Source organism: Theropithecus gelada, chromosome 1 (genome assembly GCF_003255815.1).
Source record: "Theropithecus gelada isolate Dixy chromosome 1, Tgel_1.0, whole genome shotgun sequence".
NCBI classification, from domain to species: domain Eukaryota; kingdom Metazoa; phylum Chordata; class Mammalia; order Primates; family Cercopithecidae; genus Theropithecus; species Theropithecus gelada.
The window spans coordinates 186,003,053-186,030,989 of NC_037668.1; the positions used below are offsets into that span (position 1 = coordinate 186,003,053).

Below are 27,937 nucleotides of genomic sequence, written 5' to 3' on the forward strand. Positions count from 1 at the left end.
AGAAGGTATGAGGAGATGGGAATAGCCCAATTTGGGGAGTCAGAGCCCAGGTGGAATGAGAAGGGCAACCACTTTCAGGTAGTCTGCAGATTAAGCGGTAGTAATGTATCACTGTTAATTTGTTGGCAACTTACTCTCAGATAACTCAGGATAACAGAATTTTTTGTACTGTTTGACATTTTTCTGTAAGTTTCAAATTTTTTCAAAATTTAAAGTTTACTTTAAAAATCAAAGCAGAGCATATTAGGAATTTTAAAAATTATACTGCTATACAGTTTGAGTTTTCTCACACTATAATGACTTTTTTTTTTTTTTTTTTGAGACAGGGTCGTGCTTTATCACTTAGGTTGGAGTGCAGTGGTGTGATCACAGCTTACTGCAGCCTCGGCCTGCTAGGCTGAAGCAATCCTCCCACCTCAGCCTTGCAAGTAGCTGGGACTATAGGTGTATGCCACCATGCCCAGCTAATTTTTGTATTTTTTGTAGAGCTGGGTGTTTTGCCCTGTTGCCCAGGCTGATCTCAAACTCCTAAGCTCAAGCGATCCGCCCACCTAGGCCTCCCAAACTGTTGCGATTACAGGCGTGAGTCACGGCACCCAGCTCTACACTGACATTTTATAGTACCTTAGAATAGGTCCACTGAACATGGTGGCTCACACCTGTAATCCCAACACTCTGGGAGGCTAAGGCAGATGGATTGCTTGAGCCCAGAAGTTGGAGACCAGCCTGAACAACATGGCGAAACCCCATCTCTACAAAAAGTTCGCTGGGGGTGGAGGTGCATGCCTATAGTCCCAGCTACTGGGAAGGCTGAGGTGAGAGGATTACTTGACCCCTGGGAGGTCAAGCCTGCTGTGAGCTGTGATTGCACCATTTTATTCCAGTCCAGGTGATGGAGTGAAACCGTGTCCTCCCTCGACCAAAAAAAAAAAAGTTTCAAATTTTGTTTTTGTCTAATATCTCCTTTGAATCATGTATCATTGTATTAAAGTTGGATAGCTAAGATGAGTATCATGTAAATAGTAAAACAGTGTCCCCCATTAATTCTGAAGAATATATTTGGATTGATAAATAAGAGCAAAGCCCTCTGTTCCAATTTAGTTTGTAAGTGAAATATACACTAAATTAAACTAATATTGTATAAGAACTATGTGGCCCTTTCAAAATTTGAATATTCCATAGGAAAAAAATAAAACTCTCACTATACATTAGGGCATTGCTACGGTTTGAATGTTTGTCCCCTCTGTAACTCATGTTGAATCTTAATTTTCATTGTAACATTAAGACAGTGGGAAATCAGACTATGGTATTTGAGAGGTAGAACTTTCGAAAGGTAATTAGAAATAGACGATGTCATAAGGGTTGGACTTTAGTGGCTTAATAAGAAAGAGAGGATTGAGTTAGCACGCTCAGCCCCCATGTCATGTGATGCCCTGCATCACCCCTTGGGACTCTGTGGAGAGTCCCTACCAGCAAGAAGGCCCTCACCAGATGTGGCACCTTGACCTTGAACTTCTCACCTTCCAGAACTGTAAGAAAAAATTTTGCTCCTTTATAAATTACCCAGTCTTAGGTATTCAGTTATAGCAACAGAAAATGGACTAAGACTGGCCCATCCATAGAACTTTATCCTAGTTCATTATTGTATCATACTGTTTAAATGACTATCATCTTAGAACATGAGACAGGGTGAGATACCGGCAATCAACCTAAGACAGGAAACAAATAATAACTTCATGTAGTTTACCAATTTACTCTCCCCTGCAGACTTCAACTTCTCCTGTAGTTTTATGGTGGTCTGTCGGATCCTTTCTATCTCCTCCTGCTGTTTAAGAATCAGCTGTCTTTCCTTCCGAGCTGCCTTATTGGCTTCTTGAAGACGTTTTATTTCTGCCTAAGGTTTAAAGAGTTAAGACAGGGATCAAGATTGGAAGAAGACAAGGCCAAAGTAATATTTTTAAAAAAATCATCACATATATTAAAAACAAATACATACAGTATTTTATAACAAAAGTAGTAATACTGAAAAGTTTAAAAAATAATGAGGGAGGAAATAAATCACATACAATCCCACCATTCTAAAATAATTTCATATGATCCCTTAATTTTATTTAAATTATAATTAGACTGATAATTTCATATCCCATTTTAAAACATACATTTCACATTTTTCCATAATGCTACTTAACGTTTACACTTACTAGTTTAATAGCTGCTTATCAAGTAAACTAATTAATGTAACTATTATTCTATTGCTAAACTTTTAGGCCCCTATAATGTTTTACTATCCCAAATAATGCTTTAATGACCATACCACAGACTAGTTCTCTAGGAGAGATTTCTAAAAGTAAAATAAACACGTCAAAGACAATGAATCATTTTATGGTTCTTAAAAACAGTTTTTAAAATTGCTTTCAAAAAAGGACTGCCCCCGCCTACAATGCTACCAGAAACATTTAAGACTACATTGCATCAATCTCTCTCCACACAGAATACTAAGTTTTCAATTGCTATGTGGGCAGAAGATAACACATTTCACTGCTAATAATTGTCAAAATTTAACAGATAATCCTTTTTTAAAAATAAATTTGTTTTAAATCTGTTTTTTTGGTTAGATATGTTGGCTCACACCTGTAATCCTAGCACTTTGGGAGGCCAAGGCAGGCAGATCACTTGAGCCCAGGAGTTGACTAGCCTGGGCAACACGGTGAAACCCCGCCTTTACAAAAGATACAAAAATTAGCCAGGCATGGTGGCACTCACCTGTGGTCCCAGCTACTTGGGAGGCTGAGGTGGGAGGATCAACCTGAGCCCAGGAGGTCAAGGTTGCAGTGAGCCAAAATCATGCCACTGCACTCCAGCCCGGGAAACAGAGTGAGACCCTGTCTCAATCAATCAATCAATCAATCAATCAATCAATCAATGTTTTCTTATTAATAAAGCATAATAAAGACATTAAAATTTGTAGTTATAATTATTTTAATCATTGAGATTTTTTGAAACTACCTTAAAATGCAAAAAAGTGCTTTGTAAACATCTACACTTCCAAAACATCAAATTAACAATTGTTAATATTCGGTTATATTTTCTCCAAGTCTTTAATCCTGTAAAGAAATAAAACATTACGGATAAAACTAGTCTGCAATCTTGTGCCCCAACTCCTCAGAGGTAACAACTATCATGGGTTTGGTATCTATCCTTCCAGCACATTCTTTTTAAATTATTCTAAAAATATTTGTGCTTATCTGTAAACAAAAAGATACACTATTTGGTTTGTATGTTTAAAAATATTTTATAAATATCATATGTATATGTTTTAAATCTTGCTTTACTAGATATCACTTTTGATATTTCGCCATGCTAATTTATACCTTTTAATGCTGCATAAAATTAGAGTGGAGAACCATATATTTATCTATTACCCATATGGTGGGATTACTTTTATTTTTAAAATTTTTTAGAGACAAGGTCTTGCTCTGTTGCCCAGGCTGGAGTACAGTGGCTCAATCACAGCTCAATGCAGCCTCAAACTTGTGGGCTCAAGTGATCTTCCCACCTTAGCCTCCCAAGTAGCTAGGACTACAAGCACGTGCCACCATGCATAGCTAATTTTTATTTTATTTTTTTGTAGACACAGGGTCTTGCTATGTTGCCCAGGGTGGTCTCAAACTCCTGGCCTCAAGTGATGCGTCTGCTTTGGCCTCCCAAAGTACTGAGATTATAGGTGTGAGCCACTGTGCCCACCCCATATGGTGAGATTTTAAGGTTGTTGTTTATTTTTTACTATTGTACAAACAATGCTGTAAGTAAAGAGCCTTATATATTTTGTCTTCTTGGGCACATTTATAAATTTTTCTGGAGTAGTAGTTCTCAGAGTGTGCTCTATGGAGTCCCTGGAAGTCTTGAGACCCTGTCAGGGGACTCTGAGCATCAAACCATTTTTTATAATACTAAATACATTATGAGCAAATATATTATTTGCTCTTTATTCTCATTCCCTAATGAGTATACAATGGTTGTATACATTTTAAAGAAAGTAACTATATTTTCCAAAACAAAAAATAATTTAGTGAAAAGAATGATATTTTAGCGTTTTGCGTATCTCTTTATCGTCTAGCTTGATTTTTTTTAACACTGTGCATTGATCACTGGGAAAATGTTGCTTCACTAAGTTATGTGGATTTTCTAAATGTTGACACACTTCATTATGCAATATCAAACAGTTATACTCATGAATATCACCATTAATCTCAAAAGAAAAATTATTTTGGGTGGGCAATGGAAATTTTTCAGAATCCTGACTTGTGTGTGAAAGCTTGAATTTATCATTGGCAATATATGCTGTCAGTTATTTTTCTGAAGTGACAGGGATACTTGCTTCGTTTTTGAGAAAAACATTTGTCAAATAACCAAATCTGAATTAGCACAGTTTGCCTTGAATCATTCTTTCAAGTAAAAATGCTATTCCATGAAAAAAAATTTTAAAAAAAGCTCACAATTCAAACAAGCGCACAAATACTTCTCCTTGAATTAATCACTATATTCTGGTATCGAGCAAAGGTGTCTGATTATGGATTTCCTGTTTCTGTCACATAGAATACAAAAAAGACATGTACTCAAGAGTTTAAGACAATAAGATTAATAATTCTTACTACTCAATCAGGACATTCTAAATGAAACTTGCTTTCTTTAACTGCAAGTAAGTGGCATGAAGAATAAGACAATTACCAATACGGTTTGGTGCCACTGACTTGTGCTAAAGCACCAGCAGTTTTACTCAGCATTGTTTTCTCCTATTTAGTGCAAATGTCAACACAGTGAAAAGGGTAAATTCATATCAGAGTATCATTATGAAAATAGTTTTGATCTTCCAGACCTGTGAAAGGGTCTTAGAGGCCAGAGTTTCACAAAGTACATTTTGAAACTTCCAATAACTTAGGCCTGAGTTTCTGAACCAAATAATGTATAAATTCACCCAATTCAAGCCTAGAAGAAAAAAAAGACAATTTCTAAGGAATACTTCGGAAACAAGGTTTGCTCCTCTTGTAAGAACACACAAAGTTGTACAAATGAATTGCTTACTTTAAAATGGTGAATGGTATAAGTGAATTATTCACTTTATTAAAATGGTTATTTTTATGTGTTATGAATATCACTTCAGGGAGGGTAAAACTAGTAAGACATAGAAAAATATGGTCTCTCTTTTTTGGATACGGTTGTACCAAATTGCTTAGAGCCAGCCATTTCACTATCAGTCAAAAGAATTCTTTCTGCTACAGTTGCAATAGATATCTTAGCACATATATTCTTATACTTTGGTTCTTTCAATCTTATAAGGCAACTTTTCAGGGTAACCAATTGGATCAAAGAGTATATTTTGCACATTTACTTAAAAAATTCTTAAGTATTACAAAAAGAAAAAGTAGTCACTCATATCCCTACCACTGGCATTAAACATATTTAACAGTTTGCACATTTGTTTCAAATATGTTATCTATAAATAGATAAACATAGATGAAACCAAACTCCATGCCAATCTCTTCCTCCTTCCTCTCTTCCCCAGAAGTGTATCATTCCTATATGTGGTTTTTTGCTTTTGATGCATGAGTGGTTCCACAGAACATATACTACTAATTGGTTACATTAAAAAAATTTACACGACTGGTATAATACTGTATATATTCTTTGCATCTTGCTTTTCTATAAAAAAGAACATTATGGTTTTTGGTAAAGGAAGATCTACTGCTACACTCTCCAGTATGACAGCTTCTAGCTACATGTGGCTAGTAGCTACAGTATTGGACAACACAGATATAGAAAATTACTATCATTTCAGGTATCTCTATAGACAGTGCTGATATCTAATACATTCAGTTTCCTGTAGTACTATACTTTCTTGCAAGAATATGTTTTATTTCATCTATTCTTTTATTGAAGAAATTAAGTTGTTTCCATTTTCCTCTGCACATATGTGAAAGCTTTTTTAGGATATATACCAAGACAGAACTGCTGAGTCATATATCATATATGTCCTCAACTAAACCAGGTAGTGGCAATTGCTCTCAACTCAAAGTGGTTACACCAGTCAACACTCTAACCAGCTATACAGAGCTGCAGTGACAAAACTGGAGACTCAGGAGATCTTAAACTCACATTCTCCTCAAAGCAGTTGTCAAGTTCTGAAGGAGCACATAGAGGGCTAAGGAGTTAACCCAGAAAAGTCTTGAAAGCACAGCAGAAATCCCCAGTCTCTTGTGCTGAGTAAAAAATTGTATCTGGGTTTCCAGTGAAGCCCTGGAGAGCCCCAAACTAGGGACAATGCAAACCAGACGTAGACTGAGGCTTACCAACTCTACAACCCAACCCTAACTCAGCACAATCTTTGAATGAATTAAGATGAACAGTTGATAACTCTAATAAAATAGCAAAAGAAAACTCTAATAAAATAGCAAAAGAAAGGATAAATCCTCTCTGGGGGAAGAGACCATCAGCTGGAGCCTTTGCAGTTATTTATATACTGCTGTCTAGTACTCAACAAAAAAATTACTAGGCATGCAAAGTAAAGGAGCCATACGATAGTTAAAAAAAAAAAAAAGAAAACAGACAATAGTAATAATAGAGGCACAGATGGCTACATATAAGCAGACAGGGAAGAAATAACAGTACAGAAAATTAAAATAACTACGGATAATATGTAGAAAAAGATAGAAAAGTAGGCCGGGCACAGTGGCTCATGCCTGTAATCCCGGCACTTTGGGAAGCCAAGGCGGGTGGATCACCTGAGGTCAGGGGTTTGAGACCAGCCTGGCCAACATGGTGAAACCCCATCTCTACTAAAAATACAAAAAAATTAGCTGGGTGTGGTGGCACACGCCTGTAATCCCAGCTACTCAGGAGGCTGAGGCAGGGTTTGCAGTGAGCCAAGATCGCACCATTGCACTCTAGCCTGGGCAGGAAGAGTGAAACTCCGTCTCAAAAACAAAAACAAAAACAAAAACAAAAACCAAGTAGATTAAAGGGTAGAAAATTTCAACAGACTTAAAATCTATTTTAAAAAGAATAAAATTGGGTATTATAGAACTAAAACACTAAAACAGATCAAATTAAGAACTCACTGGAGAGACTTAGCGGTACATTGGGCAAAGTAGAAGACATACTAATGAACTCAAAGACAGGTCAACAAAAACTTTCCAAACTGAAGCACAGTGTTTTTAGTTTTTAATTTGTTTGTTTTAAGGAATAAAATACAAACAAGACAGAGGAAAGGGATGTGGCAAATGGTCAAAAGGTCTAACCTATGTCTAATTGAAGTCCCTGAAGTAAAAGAGAAAAAGAATGAGGCAGAAGTGGCCAGGCACAGTAGCTCACACCTGTAATCCCAGTACTCTGGGAGGCCAAGGTTGGGGATCACTTGAGTCCAGGAGTTCAAGACCAGCCTGGGCAACATGGTGAAACCCCATCTCTACAAAAAATTACCTGGCACTGGTGGCGCACACCTGTGGTCCCAGCTACAGGGGAGGCTTGGGTGAGTGGACTGCTTGAGCCCCGGAGGCAGAGGTTGCAGTGAGCTGAGATCGTGCCACTGTACTCCAGCCTGGGCAACTAAGTGGGACCCTGTCTCACACACACACACAAAAAAGGGAGGTGGGAGCAGAAGCAATACACGAAGAGACAGTTTCTGAAAAACTGATTAAATAAAACAACCAATACAAGAAGCTCAGCAAATCTTAAATAGGATGGATACAAAGGAAACCACGCCTACATGCATCATAGTAAAACTACTGAAAAATTGGATAATTTTAAAATAATCTTAACAGGAACCTTCAAAAGAACAAGATTAAGATAACTGACCTCTCCACATAAACAATAAAAGCAGTAAATAATGGAAAAACATCTTTAAAAGTGCTGAAAGAAAATAATTTTATGCCTATTAAAAATATTCTTCAAACATAAAGGTGAAACAAATACATTTTCAAACTAATCAAAACAAAAAATGTGTTATTAGCAGGCATGCAATAAAATACCAGACGTATTAAAATGAAAAATCTTATACTTCAAAGGATACTATCAAGAAAGTGAAAAGAAACCCCACAGAATGAGGGATAAATTTATAAATCTTGTTTTCATTTTATTTTATAACAGAAAGCTACTGTAACATTATAGAAAGTTATTTACTTATTTTAACTAAGAAAAAATTTTAATTTATTTTAAAATCAATTTTTTGGATTAAAAATACACAACTTTTTTTTTTAATAGAATTCAGAATTTATTCAAATTCATATCATCTGTAATGTTTCCTGGGATAAACATATAACTAAGTAATAAGCCAATATATAATTCAGATAATTAGGTTCCTAAATCATTTAACATAGTAGCTAGCACCTGGCAACAGGTTAATATGGAAAAAAATAACTAGAATCTATTGAATACTTACCAGGCACAGTGAAACACATTTTACATATGTTACCTCATTTAATCCTCACAACCACCATATGAAGTATAATCCTACTCCTACAGATGAGGAAATTAAGTCTCAGAGAGTTACTTAAACTTTGACCGTGATTACACAGTTGCAAGGGACAACACTGGAATTCAAATAATAGCAACTAACATTTATTGAGCACTTACCATTGTGCCACGGTCTGCTCTAAGTTTATTTTATGTATTAACTCACTTATTCCTCAAAACAACCCTATAAAGTATGTTACTATTATTATCTTCAGTTTACAGAGGAGGAAACTGAGACACAGAGAAGTTAAGTAACTTGTTCCAGGTTATGAAACCAGCAACTGGTAAAGCTGGGATTTTAGCCTAGGAAATCTAACTCCAGAGCCTGAATTCTTTACCACTACACTACCATGCTGCCTCTCCAGAATTCAAAACTAAGGTCTTTCTAAGTCCATTAAGCCAAAATATTTATCAATATGTAATTAATATGTCATTAAAGTCTAGGGAAACAATAATTTAAAATTTAATCCAAATAGAATCTTTTACACATATCTTAATTTTTAAAATATGTATTTCAAAAGAGTATTTTTCTTTTACTTACTACATGAAGGTAGAAAGTTTGCCTGTGTATTTTATTAATTTAGCAGTGACACACAATCCTAATTTAGGAGAAATACAGTAGATTATCAAGCAACCCCTATAAGTATAGTAGTATGAACATAAACAGTGGAAGTATCAACTAAATCTCATTTAAGGCAATAATAAGGAAAAGAAATCAGGCAAAATAATAGATTCCATAAACTAACTTGCCTTATAAGCTATCCTAAAGGGGTGTCTTCCCTAACATACCTTTTCTTGCTGCAACCTTAAAAGCAAACCACGCTGTTTCTTCCGGAGTGGGGGCATTTTATCATCCTCTCCTTTGTCTCGTAGATGTCTGCAAATAATATTTTTCATTCAGACAAAGATTTGATTAAATTTCTCTTACCTGAATAATGTCAAGAATTCTTGACTACTAAAAAGTCTACAAACCAATTTAACATTTTCAAATGTGAAAAGCAGTTGCTACATGTAGCTGTAACCATTCATATCCGAATAAGTATTTTACTGAGGTATATGCAAGCCCTAGAATGTGTCCTCTGAAGACAGAAGGACTTTGGGAAATTTACAATATTGTATCATATGACAACATAAGATTACAGTCAGTTAAGTGGTAAAAGAGGAATGCAAAGAAAATGTTATGTGAGTAGGAGGAGGTCTTGAAAGAAATACAAATCAAATATGACTGCCATACTTCTAGCTTGAGAAACTGGGTTGCTCAAATCAAATCAAATGAGGAAACAAAAACATCTTAAAATATAAAGCATTCTGTTTTAAGAATGAAGAAATTAGTGAAAACTGTACTCACTGAAAGAACTTACTTTTTTTGATGCTCTAACCAGGCCAACTCAGCCTTAGTCTTCTCCTTCAAGGCCTTTTCGCGGAGACGCAGGAGTGAAGACTGGTGAGCTGCCCTCATTTCTTCTTCTTTCATATACTGTCGAACCATCTCCATAGTAAATTTAGAAAAGCTATCTTGTCCTCCTGAGAATGGCATGTTCAGTTCCTAAAGTAGATGGTTTCTTTCTTGTTTATCATCATCTAACCTTTTGGTACTTCACTCCACTAAAAGTGGTATGCATTTACAAAAACAAACTATGTATTTAACAAGGCCATCAACAATGTAAGAGAATATTCTTTAAAAAGGCACATGAGGCAGATTAACATTCATCTGCTAATTTACTCAGCCAATAAAATTTTAATAAACTACTGCAAGCCAATTACTGTCCCAAGGATCCAAAGTGGGATAAGAATTTGTTTCTGCTAACCAAAAAGCATACAATTTGGTAAGAACGAATGTAAATTTCTAAATGGAATACAGCATTAGAAGAGTGAAGCAAGTACAAAAGCTAGAGAGATAATATTGGCTCAGATCCTCAAAGGCCTCATATATCATTCCAAAAAATAAGTTTGTATTGTACTTTGTAAGGAAAGTGAAGCCAGATTTCATAGGAAAACTATAAAATAAAATTGATATCTTAGAAAAATCATTCTAGTAGCTGACAAATGAGACAAGTACAAAATGTTTTCTCATATCTTTGAGAGAACATATCCACAACCATTTACCTCCACAGATAAAGTGAAACACACCTTGGCAGTAGACAGCGTAGTTTTTTCTGGAGAAGCTTCTTCATCAGAGTCATCATGATGACCTCTTCTCTTTTCCATATTAAATCTGCGGTGACTCTCTGAAGGTAGTAATGATCGAAATGATTGTTCTTCTATTTCATCTTCTGTCATGGATTCATCAAATTTCAGAGAATATTCTGTTGCAATAGATGTTGAGTCTAAAAGAATATGGAGAAAGTAGATTTTATCATTATAACTGTTCTCAGTAGGTACTCAATTAGTAGCCCTTTGCCTCTTTATGGGACAATCCAACATAAATTCATAAAACTGATCACTAAAAAATAGACATGAAACATTAAAATTCATTTGCCTTACAAGCAAGGAAAAAACCTCTAAAAATACCTAGAAATATTAGGTTAAGAAATATAAAGATTAATGTTGCAAAAAATTTAGAGAGCTCTTACAAATCAATTAGAAAACCACTAATGCACCTATAGAAAAATAAAAAAAGGTCAGATCAGATGCTTTACAAAGCAAATATAAATAGTAAAAGTGAAAAACTGTTTAACATTACTATCAATCAAAGAAATGCAAGTAAAAATATCTTTTTAAAAAACTCATTAATTCCAAGTTTAATTAGAATATGACAGATCTTTCAGGCTGGTTCCTGTGTGCCTTTGACACAGTTTTGTTTTTTTTTTTTTAATTGAATACTTCTTCACTTTCTGGTACTACAAGATACTCCAGGCTCAAATTGTATTTTCCCTACAGCCCTAGAATCAGCCATTTCTCCAAAAAGCTCTTATTTATTTTATTAAGGAATGATACTTAGAAACCACAATCTAGGGGCCAGGCACAGTGGCTCATACCTGCAATCCCAGCATTTTGGGATGCCAAGGTGGGAGGATCCCTCGAGGCCAGGAGTTTGAGACCAGCCTGGGTGACAGAGCAAGACCCCATCTCTTTAAAAAATCAGAAAGAAAGAAAGAATTTGTAGGCACTAGTTGTCCTTGTTACTACGGGTGTATCACTGCTTCTGCACTTGCTCAGTGGACAGAGCTAGGTAATATATGGATGTATATTAATCTATGTGTACAAGTGTGTGCACATACTTATGCACACAATTACAATTGCTTTTATATCCATTCAGTCAGCCAGCTAAACATGAATTCATACTTACGTCTATGATCCAGTACCAGAGTTCATTCTAGTCTTCCTTTCTTGTGTATCTTCCCTTCCAATACTGAGAAACACGGCTCCCACCATCCAACACTCATTTACTTATTTGTTCAAACCCAATATATATGTAAAGAACTGTTAACCTGTACCCCCGTGAAAAACTATTATCCAACTAGAGTATAGGTTTATGTACCGTTCCTTTTGTATTAGGCTTATATTAACAGTTTCCACTCAAGACACCATTTTCCAAAGTTACTTAGGTCAGCTCTTTTCCCTAACTGCTTCAATGTCGTTATGCCATATATTTGTAATACAGTTAGATCCATTTATCGCAGGCTGCGTTCCATTTTGGGATCTCCCAATATCCTGATTCATGTGTGTGTTTGCATGATTAGTTCACAGATACTAAAATTTACTCATTGTGATACACAGTTCCAAGGTTTTGACAAATACACAGCATCATACAGAACATACATACATACAGAACAACTACTCTGTGTAACAGTTCCTTCACCCTAAACGTCCCTCCATGCATCCTCTTTGCAGTCAACTACTTCCTCTTCCCCCTAATGCCTAGAAACCAATTGTTTTCCATCTCTTTAGTTGTGCCTTTTACATACTGTCATACAAATTGAATCATATTATAACAGATAGATTTTTGGGGCCTGCTTTTTCATTTAGTAAAATTCACTTAAAATTCGTCCAAGTGCGCTCCCTTCAATAGCTCCCCTGGTAGAGGGGAAGTCTGGTAGAGTGCAGGACTGTAAAATTTGTCCATGTTGTTGCATGAATCAAAAGATTATTCCTTTTAATAGCTGAATAGTATTTCATTGTATGGATGTACCAGTTTATTTATCCATTTTCCTAGTAAAGGACATCTTGATTGCTTATAGTTCTTAGCAATTATGAATATGCTGCTATGAACATCAGTATATAGGTTTTTATGTAGACGTAAATTTTCAGATCACTCAGTAAATACCCAGGCATGTGATTGCTGGATTGTATGGTTAAGTCTTACAAGACACTATGAAACTACCTTCCACGGTGACCATATAATTTTCCATTCTCACCAACAATGTATGCAAGTTCCTGTTGCTCTGCATCCTTGTCACCAATTTATTATTGTCCGTTTTTCTGATAGTCATTCTAGTAATGTGTTATAGTATCCTGTGATTTCAATTTTAATTTCTCTAATGATATATGTGGTTGAAGACTTTTTCCTGTGTCTATGTGCCATCTGCATATTTTCTTCAATAAAGTATCTGTTCAGATCTTCTGTACATTTTAAAAATTGAGTTGTTTTTCCTATTATTGAAAATTTTTTTTTTTTTTTTTTTTTTTTTTTTTGAGACAGAATCTCTCTCTTGTTGCCCAGGCTGGAGTGCAGTGGCACAATCTCGGCTCACTGCAACCTCCACCTCCAAGGTTTGAGCAATTCTCCTGCTTCAGCCTCCTGAGTAGCTGGGACTACAGGTGCGTACCACCATGCCCAGATAATTTTTGCATTTTTAGTAGAGATGAGGTTTCACCATATTAGCCAGGCTGGTCTCGAAATCCTGACCTTAGGTGATCTGCCTGCCTCAGCCTCCCAAAGTGCTGGGATTTCAGGTATGAACCACCATACCCAGCCTTCTATTATTGAGTTTCAAGAGTTCTTTACATACTCTAGATAGAAATCCTTTATCAAATATGTGATTTGCAAATATTTTCTCCCAATCTGTGGCTTGTCTTTTCATTCTCTTCACAATGTCTTTCACAGAGTGGAAGTTTTTAAATTCTGATAAAGCACAATTCATCAATTTTTTCTTTCACAGATCATACCTTGAGGTGTTACATACCTGAGAAGTCATCACCAAACCGAATGTTGCCTAGATTTATATTTTCTCCTACGTAGGAGGTTTTTAAGGGTTTCGTTCTTTGGATAGTGGCTGCCTTGTGAATTCTAGCTGTCTTGGCTTCTTCAGATTCCTAACTCAATTTCCTCAACTCAAGAAGACCACTGGGCTCCATGCTCTGTAGTCTGGAAACTCCCTAGGCAGTAAACTGGTAGAACTGTAGCACTCATTTGTTTCCAGTCTCTCATGAATCAACACAATTCACTGCCTGAGGCCCCACTGTCTTAAAAATAGTTACTTCATGTTTTGCCTGATATTTTACTTGCTTTAAGAGGGAAGCAGGCTGGGCGCGGTTGCTCAGACCTGTAATCCCAGCACTTTGGGAGGCCAAGGCGGACGGATCATGAGTTCAGGAGTTCGAGACCAGCCTGACCAGTATGGTGAAACCCCGTCTCTACTAAAAATACAAAAATTAGCCAGGCGTTGTGGCGCATGCCTATAATCCCAGCTACTCAGGAGGCTGAGGCAGGAGAATTGCTTGAACCCAGGAGGCAGAGGTTCCTATGAGCTGAGATCATGCCACTGCACTCCAGCCTGGTGACAGAGCAAGATTCTGTCTCACAAAAAAAAAAAAATAATAATAAATAAATAAAAAATAAAAAATGAAAAAAAAGAGGGTAAGCAAATCTGGTCCCTGTTGTTCCATCATGGCCAGAAGTAGCAGCAGTCCAACTAATAATACATTTTTGTTTTTGTATTTCTGCTAGTCAAGTAAAGCACTGGGCAAGTAATTCAATATTGTTTAAAGAAGTTAAATAAAGTCACTGTTCATGATATTTTAAAACAGTCACTTGAAAATTATTTATTCACTGTTATTGGAAGCCCAGGCACCATGGTACAAACAAGTCATACATGGTTACTGTGTTTCCTTCTAAGGCTTACAAATATTATCTACAATTAAATTTGTCATCAGTGCTTTAATTAGAAACACTATATTATTCATGAGATAAAGTTTAGAAAATATTAACGAAATAAAGTTAGAAATCTCCTCAGCTAAGTATCCAAATACATCACTTTTCATGTCTACATTCCAAAATACTAGAACACAGTTGTAGTCAAGTTGTCTGCCACTTTATTTACTTATTTAATTTTTTTTTGAGACAGGGTCTTGCTCTGTTGCCGAAGCTGGAGTGCTATGGCTCAATCACAGCTCACTGTAGACTTGATCTCCTAGGCTAAAGTGATTCTCCCATCTCAGCCTCTCATGTACTAGGACCATAGGCTGTGCCACCAAGCCTGGCTAATTTTTAATTGTTTTGTAGAGACAGGGGTCTCCCTATGTTTCCCTGGATGGTTTCAAACTCCTAGGCTCAAGCAATTCTCCCACCTCAGCCTCCCAAAGTGCTGGAATTACTGGCATGAGCCACCGCATACAGCTTATTTGCTACTTTATAACAAGGATCCCCTTTTCTCTGGTTTCCGAACAGATGGTTACACATTTATTTGCAAAGAAAGTTACCTTTTTCATCAGGAAGAGACGGAACGCTATCACTTCGCAGAGAATCATCTGCAGCAGTCTGAACCTGTTCATCAATGGAACTCTCTATCTTTTCACCATTAAGTTTCTTCTCATTTTCCTGACAAGATGGAACTGAAGGACTTTCTTGGCGGCTGTTACCACTACTGCTTCTTTTTATAGATACATGGAAACAACAACAACAAAATTAACAAAATAAGGATTATAGCTTCAAAGTAAACTTATTTGGCCAAATGACTGTACTTTATAGTCAAGATAAAAATGAAGAAAGATGTAATACAAAACAGAAAAAGTGAAGTAACATAAGTCTGAGAATATTTTGGAAAAGATGAGAAAGATGAGTAGGAGAGAGGAAGGTTTCGCATTTGAATAATCATAATAGGCAGTGTTGCTAGGTTATCATTCCCTTTTTTCCCTTCGTTTCAAAATCAAACTTCTGGGAAAGGGAGCTACTGCTCACTGTTTCTACTTCTTTACTTTTCATTAACATCATGGTTTATCACAATCTGCTTCCATCCCAACTGCTCTACTAAAACTATTCTGAATAAGCTTTATCTATACTTTGAATTGCTAAATCCAATCAATAGAGAATTTATTGCTTTGTAACATTAGATGTTGACAATATCTCCTTTAAAAGCTCTACTTGCTAAACAAAATACAGTAAAAGGTTAGGATAATCTGGATGAAAGCTATTTGAGGACTTTCTATTATTCTTGCAACTTTTCTGTAAGCTTGAAATCATGTCAACATTCTTATATCCTATGACTTTACTCTCACCTGCTTCTCTTCCCAACTCTCTAACAAGCTTTCCTTGTTTCTTTCATTTGCTTTAAATTTTTCTGTCTTTCCTTAAATTGATGGTTTTGTTTTGGTCCTTTTCTAACTTTTTTTTTTGAGAAGGAGTCTCACTCTGTCGCCCAGGCTGGAGTGCAGTGGCACGACCTTGGCTAACTGCAACCTCCACTTCCCGGATTCAAGAGATTATCCTGCCTCAGTCTCCCGAGTAGCTGGGATTACAGGCATGTGCCACAACACCCAGCTATTTTTTTTTTTGTATTTTTAGTAGAGATTGGGCTTCGCCATGTTGGCCAGGCTGGTCTCCAACTCCTAACCTCAGATGATCCACCCGCCTCGGCCTCCCAAAGTGCTGGTATTACAGATGTAAGCTACCACGCCGGCCCTCTTTCTATTTTATACTACATGTTCTCCTTGGGCAATCTTAACCATGACTTCAACTACTATCATTTAGAGTGAGTCTCAAATTTGTATCACTATCTTTGCCCTTTCCTTGATTTTAAGCTTCAAGTGTTGAAATGCCATGTGAACTTCTGATTTTGGCTATTCCTCAGCCAACAAACTAAGCATATATTCCCCCAAGTGTTTTCCTTTCTCTTTCTTACATTTCTTGGTTTATTCATTCATTACACAAGCTGGGTTAATATACTTAGGATCCTCAGCACATACTTATTTCTTTTTTCAAATTGCCCTTGCTGCTCTGTCTGCCTAACGACCTATGGAATTAAATAATCAGTTCAAGTGTTACTTCTGAGAAGACTGCATGGACCCCACCCCAACTCTCAAGGAACCTTTGGTCACTTCTGACCCTGTGTTCATACTTTTTTGTGTGTGTATATTTCTGTGATAATACTTATCAGAATACAATGCTATTGTTTGGTTTAATAAGTTTTTGAAAAGATAAATCTTCTAATAAAGCAATAAGGTAAAAGATGTAATGCAGCACACAGTAAGGGACTTTCAAGTCAGAAGGACATGGGGTTGAATCCCAATTCTAACAATTGCCAGCTATGTGCTAATCATTCACTCAGTAAATTTGTAGTAGATTGCCTATCATGTGCTAGGTACTTTGCTAAGTTCTGATGATACAAGTATGCATGGTCCCCTCTTAAGATGGCTACAATAAAAAACACAACAAGCATTGGTGAGGATTGTAGAAAAATTTTACGTAGTGGGAAAATAGTATAAAATGCTGCAGTTACTTTGGAAAATAGTTTTGCAGTTCTTCAAAAAAGTTAAACATAGAGCTACCGTACATGATCCAGCAATTCCATTCCTAAATATATACTCAAGAGAAATGAAAACATATCCACACAAAAGGTTGTATGTGAATGTTCACAGCAGCATTACTTACAACAGTCAAAAAGTGGAAACAACCCAAATGTCCACCAACTGATGAATGGATAAATAAAATGTGGGACAGCCATGCAAGAGAAAATAATTTGGCCATAGAAACAAAGTAGTGATACATGCTACAACATGCATGAAACTTGAAAACATCATGCTAAGTGGAAGAAGTCAGTCACAAAGGGCCACATACTGTAATGATGCCATTTATATAAAAATCCAGAATAGGCAAATCCACAGAAAATGGAGACAGGAAATAGTGGTTGCCAGAGGAGGGTATAGGGAGTAACTGCTGATGGTTACTGAGTTTCTTTCTGAGGTGATGAAAATGAAGCCCTCAATGAGCTTCTGGTCTAGAATGTAACTGACTAACAAAGAAACATGTACACATAGGGTGGTCAAGACTGTCACAGCTATACTCATAGTGCTGTAGGAGAACACTTAGGTGAGAGCTAAAGCAGACGGGGTAGGACTGATTCTTGAAAGGTAAATAAAAGTAAACTAAATGAAATGAGGGGATGGTCTAGAAAGAAGGTATATCATATGCAATGGCACAGAAGACAGAAAGCAGGGTTCTTCTGAGAACTGGAAATAGTTAGAATGAATGGAGTATAGTAAAAGAGGAAAAGCCAAGAGATGGGGCTAGAGATAGACCAAAGGCTCAATTATAAAGAAAGTTTTTATGCCAGGATAAATAATTTGGACCTTAATTTGAATCTTCTGAGGGAATACTGAAGATTTCAAATAGGTGAATAACCAAATTGGCTAGAAATTTTAGAAAAATCACTCTGGTTATCATGTGGCTAACGAATAGAGAAAGATTAGAGGATGAGGACAAGTATTAGGAGTTCACCACAGTAATCCAGATGATGGTTGACATGAAGTTTCAGTGAAGGTGTCAGTAAAGGTTAAATGAAAGTCAGATAGTTTCAGAGACATAATAGCTACTCAATAACTTTTGGTACTTTTCCCACATTTTCACGTCTTTTAGTTTCATTATTTAATTTTTTAAATTACTAGACAATGTCAGTATGTTACCTGTAAAAATGCTGTAAAGTAGCCTCTAAAATCTTCTAATCCGAGATGGAACCATAATTGAAAGCTATAGCCATTCATATCACACTAACTACCAATGACAAGCTATTCAATTTTTTTTTTCTTTTGAGACGGTGTCTCACTCTGTCACCCAGGCTGGAGTGCAGTGGTGCTATCTTGGCTCACTGCAACCTCTGCCTCCCTAGTTCAAGAGATTCTTGTGCCTCAGCCTCCTGAGTAGCTTACAGGATTACAGGCACACGCCACCACCCATGGCTAATTTTTGTATTTTTAGTAGAGATGGGGCTTCACCATGTTGGCCAGGCTGGTCTTGAACTCCTGACCTCAGGTGATCTGCCCACCTCAGCCTCCCAAAGTGCTGGAATCACAGGCGTGAGCCACCGCACCCGGCCTATTCAATATTTTTTATAACAATAAAAATTTGTAACATCAGGAAATATGAATGTCAGCAAGGAAATGTACAATAAACACAGTCTTTGAAGGCAGATAAATTAAGGTGCAATTCCTTGATGTATCATTATTTATGTGACCTTGAATGTGTTTCTTAACATCTCCATGAACTTCAGTTTTCTAACCTATAAGGATAATACCATCTGCCTTGGAAGGCTGCTGTGAATATTATATGCAGGAAGAACAATTTATACAATGCTTATACAATGTAGGTTCTCAAGGAACAGCAGTTACATTATTACACGGACCAACTATTTTGTAAATTGGCTAATTAGGGAAGCCAGCATTTTGAAGGGAACACACTGTTCTATTTAAATAAACAATATTAAGAAATCAAAGAAAGCAATGTTTAAGCCATTTATCAGCGTTTACTAAACTGTACTGACAAATCAAATTGTCTTCACCTTCTATCATGATTCTTGTATCCTGAAGACTCAGAATAACTATCGTATGAAGGGGAATACTTTTGATGCTTTGAGTCAAGGGTCCCTTCTTTCCTCCGAGAGAGTGAAACAGATGGACTTTTCCTACAAATAAAATAAAAACTGATTAAACATTCAAAGTCTCTAATAATGGAAAGATTTTAAGTATTGCTTACTAGCAATATGACATAAAATCTTGAACAAATAGATATTATAAAATAACTTACAACACATTAAAGAATGTCTTCTGTTTTACTAGGGAAGTAAACACAAATCACTCCTAGTATCAATGAATGTAAACAGAGACTTAAAATCTAAGAATTAGAAACAGTCAAAATATGATTAAGAAAAACACACACACACAAATATGGTAATGTCACCCAGCCCTGCCAAAAATAATTTCTTTAATGACTTCATTGCTCCTAGAATAAACTCCAAAATCCTAAGTCCGCAAGGTCCTATACCATGATCTGATCCCTGCATCATCTCATACCATCTTCTTTGCTCCCTGCCTCCAGCCACAATGGTCTTTATTTCTTTTCTTAAATATGCCATGTTCCTTCTTCCTTTAGGGCTTTTCATCTACCTATTCTTTACCTCCTTTACATTACTAACTCCTCATTTATTAGATTGCACCACAAGCTTTACCACAAGCTTTATTTCCTCAGGAAAGCCTCCTCTGACCTGCTGGCACCCCCAGGCTATTCAAATTCCTATGTTACATATCTCTGAGACATGTGTTCCTTTCTTTCATAACACTTAAATCAGTGTATAAGTATTCATTCACTTAACTGAATATTTGAGTAATATTTATCTTCCCTACCAGATGATGCCCATAACTGTATTCCCAACCAAAAATAATGCCTATGACAACAAATACTCATTACATATTTGCTGAAAGAATATTAACCTAACAGACAGTCATTATATATTTGCTGAATGAATGAATATTAACCTATCTGTTTCAGTTCTGGTCCTCAGCTGTTTCACGAAGTCTGGAAGGTGCTGCCGTTGGTGGTCATACAGTATTGCAAGGGGAGCTCCCGAAGCCATGACAGCATCTGAGATATGAGTTCTAGTCAACTCTGCCATCTAAACATGAACACACACCAGAAAGGCAAATGTATTAGAAGGTAAGGTCACAGAACTGAGAAGGAGCATAGTGTCTTGGAAAGAAAGATCACTGACTTGAGAGCAAGCAAATTCTGCCACTAAGAGATGAAATACTGTGGACAAGTAATTTAGCCTCTTTAAGTCTCAACAACTTCATCTTGTAAAAATAGAGTTGGACTACATGATTTCTAAGGTTTCACCTAGCTATAACAATCTATGAATTAGACAGAAAACCTTTTAAAGCATATCATAAGCAGTAATAAGCCAAAAATTAAATCTTCCTTCAAGAATCAATTTAATTACTACTTCCTTTCTAACTCTTTGCTGACCAACAGGTGAAGTACATTTCCCTACTCTTAACCACTACTGCAAGTGCTGCATGTACTATTCATTCGGTATTTGTTCAAGCACTACTTTGAGCTATTCCTTTTACTAATGACTTAAAGTGTTTTGAAATCTTTGTTAATGTTGTCTACATTAAAATTTTCTTGAGAAAGGAGACTCAATTTTATACTGAAACGTACAACTCCATAATACCCAACATATAGTAGGTTCATGGATTTCCAATAACCAAGTCATTTTACAAATAGTACTAACTTTTGGTTTAAAAACGTGTAACTGCTAAAATAAAGTGAAACTGTATCAATTACGAATTGTGATATCCTATGTAGAGACAGCAATAAAACTACTTCTGGCTGTCCCCCTGTTATAGAAAAGACAGTAACTAATATCATTGTGGGTAAAAATGAAACATCTTCACACAAAGCAGATCAGTGGTTCCCCAGGACTGAGATTAGGGACTGGTTGCAAAGAGACATGAGGAAACTTTTTGAAGTAACAGAAATATGCTATTTCTGGATTGTGGTGATGGTTATAGGGAGATACGTGTGTATGTGTGCGTGTGTGTGTGTGAGAGAGAGAGAGAGAGAACTCACCAAACTGCATACTTAAAATGGGTACATTTTATTGCTTATAAATTATACATCAATAAAGTTCATACTTTTCTAAAAAGCTTACCAGAGGGCGGAAATTTAGAGCTCTTCATCTTTTTTCTGCCTCTGTAACATTCACATGTACAACACACCACAGTCAATGGTGCCTCTTATTTCGATAGGGTATGTCCCCCACTAAAAGTCACTAATTCAAAGTATGCATTTACTAAGATATTAGAAACCCATTACTAAAGACCAAAGTTACTCAGATTGACTAAAAAGAACTAAAAAGAGAAGGGTTCTCAATGGCATCTACCTCACAGATTTGACGTGCTGCATCTGTGGTAAGGCGAGCGGTCTCTGACTGCTGAGCTGCTATTTTACATGTTGCTTCCTGTAGGACTTCAGTTACTTCGTGTTGTGATTTAACCACCTGCTGTAATGATTCTGCATGGACCTTTAAATAAAAGGGGTTTAAAAAAGAAGTTATGTTTTAGTTTCCCCGCCTCCCAAATTAATTTTAATTTATAAATTTATTTCATGTCTTATTTGTAGTAAAAAACACTTTACTACAATCCAGATTTCATGATTTAAGTCTTAACTCCACTGTTCACAAGTTACTGTATCTGTGGATAAGTAAATACAATGTACCTCAGTTGCCATTTCCCTAAACTGGAAATGAGTCTTGACAGTTTATTTCAGAAGGTTGTAACAAAAATCAAATGACATGGAATTATCCCACAAAAAGTACTAAAATTTTATTATTTTTATATATATATATATATATATTTTTTTTTTTTTTCCTATATAATTAAAAGAATGCTAAAGTGATTTCTAAGATACAAATTTAGGTTTAAAAAACAAGAACCTGCTGCAAAATAAGTTACCTGAGCTGCTTTGTTTCGGGTTTCTTCTAATTGTCTCTGACTCTCCAGAGCCTCTTGTTCAGCCTTCAGTTTCAAGAGGGCCAAGTCTCTTTCATGGCGTTGCTGTTGTGCCTTCAAAGTAATGGTCAAATGTTAATTCTCAAATACTAAACTATTTTAACACAGTGACTATAACACACACCATGCTCTCTTACTAATACAAATCATTTGAAGCAACTAATTAGAACCAAAAGGAAAGAGAGTAAAAAGAATAGTCAACAGCCACTTACCATTTATCAAAATATTTAATGACCACCTCCCATGTGCCAAATAATGTAGTAATATAAAAAATTTCCAGTGTATATAGGACTAAGAATTAATACCAAAAAGCTGGTTAGAAAGCAAAGGCTATAGCACCCAACTTTTTGGAAGACATAAAAAAATGTCTTATGTGTAAAAATAAAAATAATGCCTCACATCTCACAATTTTATGATTCTTTTATTTTGACTTTGAAGTAGTAGTTTCATTAAAAAAAAGATGTCCCCATATAAAGTTTCCTTGTCACCAGGACCCTTTCTTACCACAATTCCACACAATATTATCTATAAATATATGTATTTTTTCATCTCCTTTGAAATAGTGCTAAATAATAGAGGTTTTCAAAAGGTGGTAAGGGCTGGGCGCAATAGCTCATGTCTGCAATCCCAGCACTTTGGGAGGCCAAGATGGGAGGATCACTTGAGGCCAGGAGCTCAAGACCAGCCTGGTCAACATAGTGAGACCCCCCATCTCTATTTTTTTTTTTTTAATTAAAACAAAACAAAAGAAAACAAAAAATGGTGGTAAGGCTGTATGTAAGGCTGTGGTAATGCTCTGCCCAAATCTGGAAACCCAAAATTATAATGTATGTCCAAAGTGGCAGAAACCCTCAGTGCTGACTCAGATTTCAAGGTCAGTATGGCCCTCCACTACAATGGGGTCATTTCCTCAATACAATGATTCTCAACAAAGTTGGCATTAGTCCCTCCCCACCCTCTACCAGGAAACATCTGGAAATGTCCAGGGAGTTTCTGCTGTCACAATGATTGGACAACACTACTGCTATTTAGCGGGAGGAGGGCAGGAATGATGGTATCTCTGCAAAATATGGGAACAGTACCACACCAAGAACTGTCTGACAAGTCTTTTGGGAAGAACAAACAGAAAAGGAAACTGAAAAAAAAAATAGCATCAAAAATCATAAAACATTTGGGAATAAATTTTAAAATGTATAAGACCTCTACAATGAAAACTGTAATACTAATGAGAGAAATAGTCAAAGATTTAAATAAATAGAAAAATATATCATGTTTATGAATTAGAAAAGGCAACACTGTTAAGGTGTGAATTCTCCCCAGACTCACTGATCTACAGATTCAATACCATTCTAATCAAAATCCTACCAGGTTTTTTGGTTTTTTTTGTAGAAACTGACAAACTGATTCTAAAAGTTACACGGAAATGTAAAAAACCTAGAATAGCCAAAATCATCTTTGAAAAAAAGAAACAAAGTTGGACGAATTATGTCTTGATTTCAAGACTCACTAAAAAACCACAGTAATAAAGACAATATGGTACTGGCATTACAGATAGATGAATAGATCAATGGAAAATGAGTCTAGAAATAGATCTACACATAATTGATTACTTAATCATTGATAAAGGCATTAAGGTAATTTAAGTCTTTTTAATAAAATGGTGCTGGAACAACTGAATATCCTTATTAGGGAAAAACAAACTTTAACTCTCTTCCTCACATCAAACCCCAAAATTAACTTGAGAAGGATTACACACGTAAATATGAAAGCTAAAATTATAAAGCTTTTGGGAAAAAACATAAGAGAATGTTAGGATATCTTAGTATCTTAGCGTAGGATTTCTTTCTTTCTCTTCCCCTCCCCTCCCTCCCCTCCTCTCCTCACCTTTCCCTCCCTCCCTCCCTTCCTTCCTTCCTTTTTTTGAGACACAGTTTGACTCTGGAGTCCAATGGCACAATCTTGGCTTACTATAACCTCTGCCTCCTGGACTCAAGCGATTCTCCTTCCTTAGCCGACCTGCCCCCCCGCCCTACAAGTAGCTGGGACTACAGGCATACACCACTGTGGATGGCTAATTTTTGTATTTATAGTAGAGACAGGATTTCACCATGTTGCCCCGGCTGGTCTTGAACTCCTAAACTTAAGTGAGCTGTCTGCCTTGGCCTCCCAAAAAGTCCTGGGATAACAGGCATGAGCCACCACAGTCAGCCCAAAGATTTCTTAGAAAACGAAAGGTACTACCACAAAAGAAAGCAACTAAAAACTGGATTTCATCAAAATTTAAAACTTCTATTTCTCAAAGACACAGTTTAAAAAGTGAAAAGACAAGCCAAGACCTGGAATACAATATTTCCAATACATCTGAAAAGGACTTGTTTCCAGAATATATGAGCAACTCCTATAAATCAATAATTAAAAAGACAACCCCATAATGAAGGGTGTAAAAGATTTGAACAGATATTCACAAAAGAATGCTCAATAAATACACAAAAAGACAATCAGTCTTATCAGTAACAAGAGAAATGCAAATTACAACCACAATGAGATACTACTTCACACTCAATAGAATGACTGAAATAAAAGACTGATGGCCGGGCGCGGTGGCTCAAGCCTGTAATCCCAGCACTTTGGGAGGCCGAGACGGGCGGATCACGAGGTCAGGAGATCGAGACCATCCTGGCTGACACGGTGAAACCCCGTCTCTACTAAAAAATACAAAAAACTAGCCGGGCGAGGTGGCGGGCGCCTGTAGTCCCCGCTACTCGGGAGGCTGAGGCAGGAGAATGGCGTAAACCCGGGAGGCGGAGCTTGCAGTGAGCCGAGATCTGGCCACTGCACTCCAGCCTGGGCGGCAGAGCGAGACTCCGTCTCAAAAAAAAAAAAAAAAAAAAAAAAAAGACTGATAATACCAAATGATAGCAGGAATGCAGACAACTGGAATTTTCCTATTTATTACAAGAGTGTAAAGTGTTACAACCATTTTGGAAAACTGTACGGCAGTTTCTTATAAAGTTTCATATACCTGACCCAAGCAATTACACTCCTAGGTACTTCTATAAGAAAAATGAAAACATATGTAGTATGCATAGAGTTGTTTAAAAATGTTCATAGCAGGAATATTCACAACAGGCAAAAGCTGGAAATAATTCAAATATACATCAATAGGAAAACTGATAAATTGTGATATTAATGGAATATTACTCAGCAAAAAACAGAACAAAACAAAAAACTACTGATAAAACAATATGGATAAATCTTAAATTGATATTGAAAATAAGCTAAACACAGAGTTCAAAGTCCACTTCCTTTTATACAAAGTTCTAGAACAGGCAAAAATAAACTATGGTGCCAGAAATTAGAATAGTAATTGCCTTTGGAAGGGGGAGTAATTGAAAATGGGCATGAGTCAACTTTCTGGGGTAACAACGTAAGGGTTGTATATCTTGATTAGGGTGGTTCTTACACAGGTATATACACTGGTCAAAACGCATCAAAACTGGGCCGGGCGCGGTGGCTCACGCCTGTAATCCCAGCACTTTGGGAGGCCGAGGTGGGTGGTTCACAAGGTCAGGAGATTGAGTCCATCCTGGCTAACACGGTGAAATCCCGTCTCTACTAAAAATACAGAAAATTAGCCGGGCGTTGTGGCGGGGGCCTGTAGTTCCAGCTACTAGGGAGGCTGACGCAGGAAAATGGTGTGAACCTGGGAGGCAGAGCTTGCAGTGAGCAGACATCGTGCCACTGCACTCTAACCTGGGCAACAGTAAGACTCTGTCTCAAAAAAAGCAAAACAAAACAAAACAAATCTGATCAAAACTGTACACTTAAAATCTGTGTATTTTATACTATGTAGGTAAGAACTCAGGGTTTTGTTGTTGTTGTTGTTGTTGTTGTTTTGTAAAGCAGTTCCACTAACGAAGAGTGCTTAGACCGTCTCCGGATTTTTGTTTGCTAAAGGAAAATCCACATTATCCTGGCTTTCTCAAACACCCGGATTTCAGAAACTTCTCTTTTGGTACAAATAAAGCTTAAAAAAAAAAAAAAAAAAAAAAAAAACCCTCAGTATTCTCTCACCTCTCAATGAAAAGAGACAATATTAAGAATGTTTGACTAGGCCGGGCGCGGTGGCTCAAGCCTGTAATCCCAGCACTTTGGGAGGCCGAGACGGGTGGATCACGAGGTCAGATCGAGACCATCCTGGCTAACAGGGTGAAACCCCGTCTCTACTAAAAAATACAAAAAACTAGCCGGGCGAGGTGGCGGGTGCCTGTAGTCCCAGCTACTCGGGAGGCTGAGGCAGGAGAATGGCGTGAACCCGGGAGGCGGAACTTGCAGTGAGCTGAGATCCGGCCACTGCACTCCAGCCTGGGCAACAGAGCGAGACTCCGTCTCAAAAAAAAAAAAAAAAGAATGTTTGACTAGACGATTTTTATACTGTTAACTAAGCAAAGCAGAAAACATGGAAAACAAAGTATTTGAGAGAGAATGACTTATTATTGTTCTGCTGCCAAACACTGTATCTTTTTAGTGTCCTGATAAGTTTTTCCCAGGACTATTTATTTACAGGTGTTATACGGTAGACTATTTTTTTTCTATTTGGCACAGTAGTTTAAGTCATCATTAAGACTATTTTAAAAAGCAAAGAAAAAAGAAAAACCACAGAAAGCTAAAAAGGAAAACTCCAAAAATACCTTTATGATCTGAGCTAGAGACACACTCTCCTGCTGAGCAAGTGAAATGCCTCTAACTCTTTCCACATCGGACAGTTGGCGCACTGACTCCTCAATGGCATTCAGATAACTGAGTTCTGCTGCCATACGATGATGGAGGCCAGCAGGAGAAAAGCGCTTAGAACCTGGAGGGCATGACAATGGTCAAATGGAAAAGTTAACATGAAATTACACTTCAGATTTCTAACATCTGTCATTTTAAGAGCCAAAATCTACTTTGTTTTCCTATGTAGAAAAAACTGGGACTCAGTAAAGGAATACCTTGGAGATACTGCAGGTTCAGTTCCAGACCAAAGGAATAAATATCAGAATAAAGCAGGTCATACAATTTTTTTGGTTTACCAGTGCATATGAGAGTTATATTTGCACTATACTGTAGTCTAGTAAGTGTGTAATAGCATTATGTCTAAAAAAATGTACATACTTTAATTTAAAAATACTGTACTGCTAAAAAATGCTGACGATCATCTGAGCCTTCAGCAAGTCCTAATCTTTTTGCTGGTGGAAGGTCATACCTTCCACCAGCTACTGACTGATCAGGGTGGTTGCTGAAGGTTGGAGTGACTGTGGCAATTTCTTAAAATAAGGCAATAATGAAGTTTACTGCATCGATTGACTCTTGCTTTCACAAAAGATTTCTCTGGAGCATGTAATGCTGTTTGGTAGCATTTGACCCACTTTCTGTAGAACTTCTTTCAAAACTGGAGACAATCCTCTCAAACCCTGCCACTGCTTTATCAATTAAAGTTTATGTAATATTCTAAACCATTTTTGTCATTTCGCTAGGAGTAGATTCCATCTCAAGAAACTACTTTCTTTGCTCATGCAAAAGCAGCAACTACTCATTCATTCAACTTTTGTCATGAGACTGCAGCAATTCAGTAACATCTTCAGGATCCAACTATAATTCTAGTTATCTTGCTATTTCCACCATATCTGCAGTTATTTCCTCCACTGAAGTTCTGAACCCCTGAAAGTCA

The 27,937-nt window shown here is 36.8% G+C and overlaps 1 protein-coding gene across 2 annotated transcripts in view; it reads right to left on the reverse strand.

Annotated features, from left to right (window-relative positions):
• CEP350 (centrosomal protein 350) overlaps nucleotides 1-27,937 on the reverse strand; it is a 166,567-nt gene that overhangs the window by 55,446 nt on the left and 83,184 nt on the right. Inside the window, exons 17-27 of one of the 2 annotated variants that reach the window (XM_025394350.1) lie at nucleotides 26,919-27,082; nucleotides 22,171-22,281; nucleotides 21,600-21,740; nucleotides 20,194-20,330; nucleotides 19,221-19,343; nucleotides 15,151-15,320; nucleotides 11,487-11,579; nucleotides 10,639-10,835; nucleotides 9,870-10,054; nucleotides 9,298-9,385; nucleotides 1,748-1,894 (exon numbers count right to left, since the gene is read on the reverse strand). In XM_025394350.1, the coding sequence (XP_025250135.1) occupies nucleotides 1,748-1,894; nucleotides 9,298-9,385; nucleotides 9,870-10,054; nucleotides 10,639-10,835; nucleotides 11,487-11,579; nucleotides 15,151-15,320; nucleotides 19,221-19,343; nucleotides 20,194-20,330; nucleotides 21,600-21,740; nucleotides 22,171-22,281; nucleotides 26,919-27,082 (1,556 nt within the window). The remainder of the gene's footprint in view (nucleotides 1-1,747; nucleotides 1,895-9,297; nucleotides 9,386-9,869; nucleotides 10,055-10,638; nucleotides 10,836-11,486; nucleotides 11,580-15,150; nucleotides 15,321-19,220; nucleotides 19,344-20,193; nucleotides 20,331-21,599; nucleotides 21,741-22,170; nucleotides 22,282-26,918; nucleotides 27,083-27,937) is intronic. The other variant, XM_025394359.1, reaches the window with a different exon arrangement.